Here is a 12,760-nt window from a genome sequence, read left to right on the forward strand (position 1 = left end):
ACCAGGCTTGGTGCATATGCTGTGTAGGACAATAGGAACCAGGCCCACAGCCTGCAGGTAGCTTCTGGGCTCAACAACTTGACCTTGTAGGCACAGACTGTCAGCAAGGAAGAAATATGAAAAGTGTGAGCTGTCCACCAGCTCCTCTGATGCTTCTTCCTTAGATAGTTCCTGACAGACTGGGTAGCCCAGGATTTCTTAATCATGTACTTTGAAACTTTACTCTCTCCTTGTCTCTCTGAAGTGCCCTAGTCCAAGAATCAAGAGCATTAAAGAGCTGTGACAGTAGAAGGAATTCTAATAAGTCACTGCTTCCATTACTACTTTAACTGGGAATGCATTTCACTGGCAAAAAATCTGAAAACGCCTCTCTTGGTCTGTCCACTAAAAGCTGCGAACATGATCTTCCCTTATTATGACATCGTGTTTGCATTTCTATGGAGCACAATTAAGAGGCTCCTTGAAAAAGTAATAGGTTCTATAATGAAACAAATTAGGGGCATAGAGGCTGTGGAACATTCCTTCACTGAGTGAAGCCATGTGATTCGTGCAGTGCCAAGGAGAGAGACAGAAAGGTAATTAAAATATGCACGTAGTTTTTCAGGTGGTGATCATGCATTTAAGAAAGAAAAGAAGGCGAGATATGAGGGCAGTTAGTGCTGGGGAGGGGAAAGGCGTTGTGGAGATCACCTATTACAGCTATGCTGATGCACACAAAAGGCTGGCCAGCTGGGCAGCCTTTCCATCTTGGTTTTCATATTTTCCCTTTGCTCCACAGCTACCCAGGACATGCTGGTTAATCTCTTTCTTGCTCTGGTTCCCGCCCTTGATGCAATGTCTCTCCTTAACACCATGTCCTGTGATAGGAGGCCAAGCCCTCCTGTCAACTCTGATGCTCAGTTCCCCATTTCACCCAGGAGGAAATCCAGAAAGCTTTCAATTTCTTTTTTCAGAAATTGAAGAAGGGCAAAGGCATTGTTTCTTTTTGCTTTAGTGGAGTGTGAAAAGTCTGGGTTTGCTAAGTGAGTATTTCAGTCTTTTCCAGGCATGCACCATATGGTCAAGCCACCATAAGTGTTGGTGTTGCAGCTCTCAGTGCAGAGATGGAAACATAAATATACGACACTCATCTCAACAGTCACTTTAGTACCCTTTACATGTAACACAGCAGAAGTCGCACAAAAATCAGAACTCTCAACACATACAGCGATGGCTATGGAGGACTTTGGTGTCATAAGCATATAATCATTTTTAAACAAATATTTATCTTTATATGCATAGCATCCTCAAGAGTAATTAGCATTCTGAATCATCCAAGTCAGTAGACAATAAAGCCACATTTCTATTTAGTTGTGGGTTGATAGACCTAATTTCTATATTATTAGTTGATTATATTTTATTTTCCAGTAACAATGACCCAGAGACAGTCATTGTCATAGAGAAGATGATAGCCAGTTGTGTACATAATGTTTCTATTGGCCTAGGAAGAATTTTAAGCAACTCAATTCAGAAACTTCCTTCAAATCAATAATACTTACTTGTTAAAGCAGAAGCCAATGGTGATTAGAAAGTCCTTCAACTTTTTTTTTTTTTAAATAGCTTTGCAAATGCCCTTTCCTGGTGCTTGTAACTCTTGATGTAATGAACTCTATTTGTGCTTGAGTTATTGGTGGAATAGTATTAATACAAACAGATTACGGAGGACCATACTGGTTCATCAAACTAGGAGAATGGTGAGGAAATGGGATATAGAGTTAATCACTTTTGATGGGGGTACATGGAGGTAGAGATTCACATGCCATAGCCAAGATCCTTTGCACCTGTGAGAAGAGAGCTTCTTCTGGCTGAGGTCCCTGAAGGCACTGGCCGCTCCAGTAGGAAAGGCATTTCATTGAATACATTCCTTGCAATCTCAGCAGTTCCTCAGTGACTTTTTCTGGCACTTCTTACCCATCCCATGACTGGGAATAAGCAGGGATGCATGTGATGCATTAGGGTAGGGGTTCAGCAATGTATTTGGGGACTTTATATATAATGAGGAGACTTTACATCTAATGAGATGTGCATCACAGATAACTTTAATATGGGTAAATTAAGAATAAAGTGGGGAATTCCCTGGCAGCCCAGTGGTCAGGACCCCACACTTTCACTACCGAGGGCCTGGTTCGGCCCCTGGTCAGGAAAATAAGATCCGACAAGCTGCGTGTGTAGCCCCACCCCCCGCCCGCCCCCACCCCCCCCCCCCCAAAAAAAAAAAGAAAGGCAAGAGAGAGAGAATAGAGACCAAGATTAGGATTTAACTTAAAATTCCATTTTCTGAACTGACCAGACAGCAACCAAGATTCAGGAGGAAAACTGACAGCTCAGTCAGGACACAGAGACTAGGAGAAAAATGACCACTTGGGCACTGATTGCACAAGAGCACATGGGTGATACGGGTTGTGTTGGGCTAGGATGGGAATGAGGAAACACTCACACACACTGGAGGATGTTTCTACTGCCAGAGATAGAGGAGTACATAAATATTGCTTCATCAGTACAGTTACACAACCTGGAAAGATTAAGAGCACATAGTTCTTAAGCCAAGAGAACAGGACATGAGTATGTGATTGTAGTTCAAATTGTAGTCAAGATCAAGTTTTTCTCTACTGTTGCCTTGAATCATTGATTTGTTCCTCTACTTTGAAGGCCATAACCAGGCAAAGGGGGCAGGGTGGAAAGTGGCATTGCCAACTATTAAGATCGAACTAGAAAGATGGGACCACTTGTATACAGCAGTCAAGGACTGGCATGATGGTCCTAGCCTCATTAAATAACTGCTCCTATGAAATTACAGGTAGGGACTTCCCTGGTGGCGCGATGGTTAAGAATCTGCCTGCCAATGCAGGAGACACCAGTTTGATCCCTGGGCCGGGAAGATCCCACATGCAGCAGAGCAACTAAGCCCGTGCACCACAACTACTGAGCCTGTGCTCTAGAGCCCAAGAGCCACAACTGTTGAGTCCATGTGCCACAACCACTGAAGCCCGAGTTCCTAGAGCCTGTGTTCTGCAGCAAGAGAAGCCACTGCAATGAGAACCCAGCACACTGCAATGAAGAGTAGCCCCTACTTGCTGCAACAAGAGAAAGCCCGTGAGGCAACGAAGACCTAATATGGCCAAAAATAAATAAACAAATTTATTAAAAAAAAATCTTCTAGTGGTTATATACATTTAACTGGTCCACAAAACTGCTTCTGCTTATAGATTTTATAAATCCAACCAAACCTTTGCTAAAAAAAGAGATATTCAACCTTTTAAAAGAAATCACTTATGCAGAACTGCATAACACAGGAAGATCAATTCGATGATTGGTGATGACCTAGAGGGGTGGGATAGGAAGGGTGGAAGGGAGGCTCAAGATGGGGGGGGATGTCGGGATACATGTATAAATACAGCTGATTTGCTTTGTTGTACAGCAGAAACAGGCACAACGGTGTAAAGCTTTTATACTCCAATAAAGATCAAAAGAAAAAATAAAATAAAATAAATCACTTCTTGCAAACTGAAAAAAAAAATAATAAAAACAAAAAAGAAATTACAGGTAGATATACCAAGTAGGCATGTATAATGGGTAACGTACTGCAAACAAGTTAGAGAAAATATTCAATAGTTTAGTTATTCTTTTTACCTCCTTCAAGTCTATCATTTTCGAATCCTTGTCGGCTAATAGTAGCCCGTGCCTAACACCTATCTGTCATTTCCTTTTCTCTAAGTGTCTGTCGGAAATGCATTCAACATGAAGCCATGAAGAGCAGTCTGGAACATGGAAGGCTGAGTGGGTTTATCCATTTGAGTTGTGACTCTGTGGTTTGCACCTTCATTACCCCCTGCCTTATTAAACGTATCTTATTAACTAGTGAAAACTGTGTTTCTAATTAGCTCCAAACTGCTAGTCCTTTCTCAATTTTAGTTTTCACTCTTTGGAGGGGGAGTCCTTTGAAGGTCATTCAAAAATTTAAGTATGATTGAAAAATGCCTTGCATGGGCTTGACAATATTAATGGCATTGCTTCAAAATATCCTCTGACATAAAGGTATTTGTACACAAAAATTAGCTCCTGAAATCTGTCTTTCTCTCTTTCTGTGTCTGTCTCTCTCTGTAAGAGTATGGCTTGTATTGGTGAGAATCTACTATGTGCAATGTCATTTACATATAGTATTTAATGTAAGTTTCACAACCATGCTGGAGATTTTATTTTCACCCTTTTCCTGATGAGGAAACCAAGATTCATAAATGTTATGTCCCTTTGTTCATTCCCTTAGTCATTCAGCAACTCACTTGCAGCAATGTGTGCAACATGAGATTGTGTGCAATTCACTGACCTTGAGACAACTACGCAGATTTGTTTTGGGTTAGTGAATGTCGTTTCAATGTACCCTTAAGAAATACTGTGTTTGGGTTACTTCACTTAGTATGATCATCTCTATGTCCCTCCATGCTGCTGCAAATGATATTATGTCATTCTTTTTAATGGCTGAGTAATATTCCATTGTATAAATGTACCACATCGCCTTTATCCATTCATATTCAATGCATATTTCGGTTGCTTCCATGTCTTGGCTACTGTAAATAGTACAGAGAAAGACAACTATCACATGATATCATTTATATGTGGAACCTAAAAAAATGATACAAATGAACTTAATTACCAAACAGAAATAGACATACAGGCATAGAAAACAAACTTATGGTTATCAAAGGGAAAACATGGTGGGGGAAGGAAAAATTAGGAGTTTGGGATTAATATATACACACTACTATATATAAAATAGGTAATCAACAAGGACCTACTGTATAGCACAGGGAACTATATTCAGCCTCTTGTAATAGCCTATAATGAAAAAAGAATCTAAGAAAGTATAGATCTATGTGTATGTATAACTAAATCACTTTGCTATACACCTGAAACAAGCACAACCTTGTAAATCAACTATATTTCAATAAAAATTTAAAAAAAAATATAAATACTATGTTCTATGCACTAGGCTAGACATCCCACTTTAAAATAACGTGCAGCCTGTATTCCCAAGGCAGTTATTGTCTAAGAGCCTTGTCAGGGACAACAGAGCAGATCTCAGAGTGGTTAGGATTAGCACCCAAAGCTCATACCCTTTCTCTCCCATTTTACTGCTTCTCTTAATACAGACCCTGGGGCAGTGAGGTGTGTTTGGCAGATTATCAGTCTTGAAATAGAAATCTCCCTGATAGGACTTCCCTGGTTGCTCAGTGGTTAAGAATCTGCCTGCCAATGCAGGGGGAACAGGTTCAAACCCTCGTCTGGGAAGATCCCACGTGCCACAGAGCAACTAAGCCTGTGCGCCACAACTACTGAGCCCATGTACTGCAGCTACTGAAGCCTCCACACCTAGAGCCTGAGCTCTACAACAAGAGAAGCCACCACAGTGAGAAGCCTGCACACCATAATGAAGAGTAGCCTCCACTCGCCACAACTAGAGAAAGCCAGTGCGCAGCAAAGAAGACACAATGCAGCCAATAAATAAATTAATTAATTAAAAAAAAGAAAAGAAATCTCTCTGAGAATTCCTGATATTCCCTGTCAAGTTTACTGAGGTGGAATTTGGCGCTTGCACCTGTTATCTCTTGCCCAGGCTGCAGTTAGGCAAATTAACATCTTCCCTGTGACATCCGGATGCTTGCAATCCGGCTGCCAGTCAGAGTCATCAGTGTAGGTTGGCTCAGCATGGCGAATTCCTTGAATCCAAATGAGATGCTCAGGTGGCAGCGAACCCAGACTCATCCACTGTCCATTGATAAGTGCCAGCCACGGTCCCCCTTAGCCTCACCATTTATACCTACTCCATTAGCTGCCTAATAAAGAAGGGAAAGAGCATCCACACCTTCATTATAACCCCAGAATGTTCCATTCATGAACCAAAATATTGTTTAATGTCAAAGAATGAGTATCATAGGAGAAGGAGCCGAAGGCTGACTCTGACACTCTCTTGTCATTTACCTGTGGATTCTTCTACCTGTTCAAGGATGAGGAAGCTGCTTCTGTGAGCCCACTCTGTGTGCTGGTTTTCTTTTATAAGCACATGGGGACTTAACATCTCTGATCCTCAAGCTCCTTTAACTCTAGGATAGAAAGGGAGCCAGAAAGACCAACTTCTGCACTATGTTCCTGCGTAGGGACAAAATCAATGAGCAGCTTTGTCGAGAACCATATGCATGTTATTTTAAAACAGTAATGATAACATATATCTGGTGACAACAGTATAAGATCTGGACCCCAATTAAGTATAATACCACTTGAGGTGGGGTGAGAATAAAGCAGACCTCTGACAAGTAATGTGTGTGATATTGTTCAGAATTCACCTCTCTGATTCGTGCGCTCTCCTGGTGAGGTGGGGACACTATATTGATTGGCTGCACAATTGTAAGATGTACTGTAAATTCAGAAAGATTAAATATATGTGTGTGGGTGGGCCAGGGGTGCCTCCCTTGGTAAGCAAGTTGGCTAAAACCTTTCTGATAATAAGCAGAGTGAAGTAAAATAAAATATGCAGAGGGCTAAGCAATGTTTTGGTTTCAGAAAATTGATGTAAGGGGGTGATATTGGGAGTGAAATAAAAGAGTCACTGGACTTTAATCCTAATCTTTATAATCTAGTCCCAATTTGATAATTTCTTACAATTTATAATTCTAAACTCTCCCAAACTAGGTTTTCTCATGTTAAAATAACACAGATTTCCTACCTCATAAAGATGTTATGATCAGATTAAGTGACGAATGTTCTTGTGCCTTTTCTGCCTCTCCTCATCAAGCACATTTCTGTTCTGATTTCTATCATCAGAGCTTAGTTCTGCCTCCCCTAGAACTTCATATGCATAGAATCACACAGTACAAGCCCTTTATGGGTGGATGCTTTTATTGGTGAGTAGTATTCCAATCTACTACTCTTCTGAGTTCAATTTATTCTTTTTTCTTTTTGGATTGGGAGCTTAGATTTTTAATTTTATATCTTTCTTCTTATGTAAAAAAAAAGGTTTAAAGTCATGAATTGTCGTCTAAGGACAGCTTTGTCTATGGTCCACAAATCTTGATACAATATTTCTATCATTGTTCAATTTCCATTGTTTTCTAATTTCCATTGTGGTTTCTTTTTGACCTAAGGATTATTTAGAAATGTGTTTATTAACTTCTAAACATTTCAGAGTTTTTCAGATGATTTATTATTATCAATTCCTAATTTAATTTAATTGTTAGAGAACAAACTATGGTTTCTTCGGGGCTTATGTAATTAGGTAGGATACAGTGTCTCTTTGTGAATGTTCCACATGCATTTGAAAACAATATGTGATCTGCACTGTTCAGTGAAGTATTCTATGAACATTAATTAACCAATTTCTCTGATTTTGTTGTTTGAATCTTTTATATCCATGCTGATTATTTTTGAATCTCGTTTGTAGGTGCCTATGACTTTAGGTGTTTTTGTCTTCATGATGAATTGACCCTTTATAATTTGAAAATCTCTCCTATCTTGTAATGCAGCCTACTTTGTCTGATATTAATAGATAAAATTCAGGTTTATTGTGCCTATTATTTGCATGTCATGTCTTTCCCCACCATTTAACTTTCAACCTGTCAATGTCTGTATTATTAAAAAAGAATATCATACAAAAAGTACATAAATAGGCCTTGCTTTTGTATCCAGCCTGACAATTTACTCCTTTTAATTGGAGTTTTTACTCAGTTTTCTTTTAACGTGATAATCCATTGGGAAAGTTTAACTTCACTACCTTGAAATTTCTTTTTTTATTTTTCTCCTCTGTATTTATTCAGTTCTCATTTCCTGTCTCATTTTGTATGAAATGAGGATTGGTGTTTCTGCTGTTGTTGTTATTGTATTTTAGTATTCCATCCTCTCTCTTATTGGCTTTGTGGCTATGCCTCTTTGATTTGTTTTTGTGCATCCTTGACTTATTGAAATTTACTTCAAATTGACATTATACCACTTTATATATAATCTTAGAGCCTTAAAACAGTATAATTCTATTTAGCCTACATTCCATCCTTTGTGGTTTTACTGACATATGCTTACTTCTACATTTGCTATTCTCATCACAATATATTATAATTTTTCCTTTAAATGGTGTGTTGACTTTCAAAGTGATTAAGAAAAGAAAGAAAACTAGTCTTACATTTAGCCACCTATTTACTACTTTGCTTACTCTTCATCCCTCTTGTACACTGAATGTTCCATCTGGAACCAGTTTCTTTAGACTGTAGCACCCTGGCAATTCTTAACAGTGGAGGTCTGTAGGTAATTAATTATCTCAGCTTTTGTTTAAATGAAACTGTTTATTTTTCCTTCAGATTTGAAAGCTATTTCTGCTGTATGTAAGTGCTAGTTTGAGATTTTCCTACCTTTAGCGTTTGTTGGTCTCCACTGTTTCCCTTGAGAAGTCATCTGTCATTCACACTGTTGTTCAACTGTTATTTTTGGCAGCTGAGCTGGCTTTGAGTGGATAGTAGCTTCAATGCATCTAGTAGGGCCTGGGATCCAAGCACCTGGAGAGTAAGATCAGTCTTTCTTTTTCATCCCAGCCTACAACTTCTTGCATTGCTAAGCAATGACTGTCGTTGACCTTGTAGGAAGATGAACTGGTAAACTTGGTGAGAGTTTGGTTGTAGCTTCCTTTAGATTCAAACTGCTTCTAGATTTAAGTATTTCAGAGGTGATTTTAGGCTGCTAGCTCCAGGAGGGCATCACATACTTTGAAGTCTCATAACTTTGAGACCTTGGGTCTGCTTGAATGCAAACTTATGAGACTATGAAACTGCAAATAATATGACTGGAATAGTAGGACTTTGAGACTGTGAGACATGGAGATTGAAAGATTGCAAGATAGTGAGAGTCAGAAAGAATAAGTCGTTTGTCCAATGTTACACAGTCATGTAGGATGCTAACCACTTAGGTGAGAATCTGGGGTTTCCTCTTTAGAACACATAGCACCTGAGTTAAGAGATCCTACAAAGGATTCCAAGCTCCTCCTAAAATAAACCTTTTATCTAGAATTATGCAACCAAGATTTCAATATCAGTTTAAGATGTATTCAGTCTACAAATCACATAGAACCCAAGAGAGGGGCCTCCATTACCCTCAATGTGAATAAAGTCTTGTTTAAAATTCAGTTTCTATAAGAGATGCTACAAACACAGGGCCTTTACATGCTTGGGAAGTGGGTTGTAGCAAACATGATTAAGAGGGAATCCAGAGAACTGAATGGAAGTCGCCCAAGTTAGGCTGTAGGAAAACATGAAATAACTTCAGTGCATCCAAAAGAGTGAAAAACCACCAGAACCTCTGCCCAGCCCCCAAACTCATATCTCAAAGAAGTAAATTTTAAAAAGAACTACACTCTACAGGGAAGAGTCCTTCCAGGTGGGCAAGGGATTGAGGAGGTTTTATACCTGTACAGGTTGCTAAAATTGGAACAGGACAGGTGGAAGAGAAACCCGTGAAATAGAGCCATTCTTTTCGGGATTGAGACAACAGCCAAACCGTTGACAAGAATGTTGGATTTGAATCTCAAGGAGTTCCTCTCCCCCAAGTCATTCTCTTGCACCAGAGTTTTGCTGCAAAGTAGAAAGTGAGCTTCTCCCTTCTTCATAAGCCATTGTGTGATATGTAATAGTGACTATATTAATTGCAGAACATGAGAGTTATTAGCCAGTGGGAGTTTTGTGTCCAGCAGAAATGTCAGATTGTTCAGAGTACCCTAGATTCACAAATGTTATGAGGATACACTCAAGGTTGAGGTTTGGATCATTGAAATGGATTCCATTACATATATAAAGTCCTTGTTGTTCTCTTTGGCCATTTGAGAAACCAATGGATCTTCTTTCTCTTGGTTGGTGTTGATAGGACATTAGCGTCCAGGCTTTATCTGTGAATACTTGAGTCAGAAAAGAAGGCAGATGATGACTCACTCATAATGAAGCAGGCAAATCAGTGTGCTAGCTGACATTCTGCCTTAAAGATTCGGTACAATTGGGATGGTGAGAAAGTTCTGGGGATGGATAGTGATGATGGTTGCACAATAATGTGAATGTACTCAATGCCACTGAACTATATACTTTAAAATGATTAAAATGGTAAGTTTTGTGTCATGCATATTTTACCCCAATGGGGAAAAGAAGATTAGGTATGAGACATTGGCTTCCATCTGCAGAAAAAAAATTCTACTCCAGAAATCATTCATCCAAATGAGGGCTAGGAGGCATAATTTTTGTGTGCCAAATATCTCCCATGCTGTGTGTTCCTTTGCTTAAACTTCATAAGGAAATGTGAATATAAATTATATAAAAATCAGAGCCTCCTGTTCTCCCTCCTGGAGCAATTAACAACAGAATCGTTGAAAAGTGTGTGGCTATAGAAAAACCATAGTCTTTCGAATAGGACAACTTTGGAACTGAATTGTAGACTAATTACCAACCAATTATAAGATCTGAAGGTTTTTCTCATCTTCCTTTCTCTCTCTCCAGGCTTCAGATTTCTTTTTAATCTGTGAAATAGTTATAATGATAATGGAAAGTGCTTAGCATAGTGACTGGCTTCAATTAATGGTAACAATTACTTCTATGAAAGCCTTTTCTTCTAAGAAGAGATTTTTCAGTTATCTTCCATTATGCACATAAGGAGTATCAGAACTTCACTATGTTATTTACTTAGTAAAGCTTTTAGGTGTCATGTATTATGACTTACTAGGGTTTGACTTATTTATAAAATGTGGGGGAGGGTGTTTCTTAAAGAATAATGTACAGTGTCTCTGAAAAAATAATATAACACATAATGCAGAATTTTCACCAGAGTCAGATTTCCTCTGAAAGATCTGAGAAGTTGAGGATTTTCTCTGAAAGTGTTTATGGAGTGACATAGGTGGATTTCCACATATGGTCCTTGAGCTCAGGTGACAGTGTTGCCATGGTGTCACAGGCCTCACCTGGCTCCCTTTTCTCCCTGCAGACCTTTGCAGGAAACATGAATGCTGACAGTGTGATGCACCACAAGTTACTGCACTCCGTGAGAGCCCGCTTCATTCGCTTCGTGCCCCTGGAGTGGAATCTGAGTGGAAACATCGGCATGAGAGTCGAGGTCTATGGATGCTCTTACAGTAAGTACCCACACGGATTATCAACACGCGTATGTTCGTGAGTGGCATGACCTACACCATATCAGGTTATCAACATGGAGGATGCAACTGTTACCGAGTCCAAGCTCGCTCTGCTCGCTGCATGACAGGCCAATGAATCAGATACGAGGTGTTGAGGCAAGGCATACGACTTTATACGGAAAGCCGGCAGACGGAGATGATGGCAGACTAGTGTCTCCAAAAAACCATTTTATCCAGGTCTGGGTGCCAGTTTCTTTTATAGAATCAGAGAGGGAAAGGCAGGGAAGCAAAGTAAAAAAGGATATCAGTCTTGCAAAACATTTCCTGGAACGACTAGCCCCAGGGAAAGGTTGTATTAATTTCACAGGTGGGTAGGGTTCCCTGAGGCAGGCCATTGTGTATGATTAAAGCAACAAAAAGCAAAGGTTAAAGTCAAAGAAACAGATCCAACACGGAGTCCAATTTAGCTCTTCCCTGTTATACAATCTCAATTGTTTTAATGTTATTTCTATATTTTAATAAAATGCTTATTTAACAATGTGAAATTCAACCCAGAGGTAGAAAAACTTTTTTTTTAAATTTGTACAAGATTTATTTCATTAACCACAATGTTTTAGAGTGATGGTATACACCCTAGTACAGAAGGAGTGATTCAAAATTCATCAAGAGTTAAAGGTTAGAGTGAAACTTACTGGCTTTGAATCCCCAGTCAATAAGAGTTAGAAAGCCAGTTCACTCACCTTGGAATGATGATACGTAACATCAGTAGATCATTTTTTTGAGAGATGGTACTTATTTTAAAGGTTGGCCTTAAGCTTCAGTAACAGTGTCATCTCATATCCTCTGTTGTCACAGTTGCACCCTAAACCAAATGCTTTGTTTTCCATGGGGCAGAAAGCAAAACCTGCTGTTGTGACTCTTCATCTACTAGTTTTCAGGTTATTTAGGATGAAGTAGCTTAGTGGTGAGATGATATGGGTTTAACAACAACAAAAAAAGTTCAAAATGAAGAGCTCTTGGAGTCTGAGATACCTCTGCAATACTAAAATAATTTTAGTTCTTTCCTAGAAGTGGGGTGAAGTATTACAAAACTTTCCACTTCCTTGTTCTAGAAGGGAAAGAGAAGAAACATTTCAACCCAGTGTAACTCCTGGAATCCTTCCTTCCTGGAATCATGCAGGCACTCCATTCTTCTGTGAGTTGTTCTGGCTGAATTTAAAAGTAGAACTCCATCCTGCAGACAAGGAAGGTTGTAAACTCGAGTAGAGCTGGTGATCACTCTAGAATAAAATTATGCAGGGAAAGTTCCCATCCCTATAACTCTTCTCTGCAGGTTTTATATTGAAATCAAAAATTGCATCATAATAAATTGTTCTTCTGTCTTAGCAGGGACATCTCCTGCTCATAATGCTAAAACCCAATGACCCCTCATGAACAAACACATTTGATTACTACTACTTTAATATAAGTTAATTCTAGAGATTCCTGTTTATGATTACAGGAGTGCCTAATATGTTATATGCTTGTACTACTAGTGTGTGATCTACTGAACCCTCACATCAGGATTAGCTGAATGCTCCT

The 12,760-nt window shown here is 39.2% G+C and overlaps 1 protein-coding gene across 2 annotated transcripts in view; it reads left to right on the forward strand.

Moving 5' to 3' along the window:
* Positions 1-12,760, forward strand: part of CNTNAP5 (contactin associated protein family member 5) — an 893,955-nt gene that overhangs the window by 357,210 nt on the left and 523,985 nt on the right. For both annotated transcript variants that reach the window (XM_057745525.1, XM_057745526.1), the window contains exon 4: positions 11,032-11,179. In XM_057745525.1, the coding sequence (XP_057601508.1) occupies positions 11,032-11,179 (148 nt within the window). The remainder of the gene's footprint in view (positions 1-11,031; positions 11,180-12,760) is intronic.

This window comes from Hippopotamus amphibius, chromosome 8 (assembly GCF_030028045.1).
Source record: "Hippopotamus amphibius kiboko isolate mHipAmp2 chromosome 8, mHipAmp2.hap2, whole genome shotgun sequence".
Lineage (NCBI taxonomy): Eukaryota > Metazoa > Chordata > Mammalia > Artiodactyla > Hippopotamidae > Hippopotamus > Hippopotamus amphibius.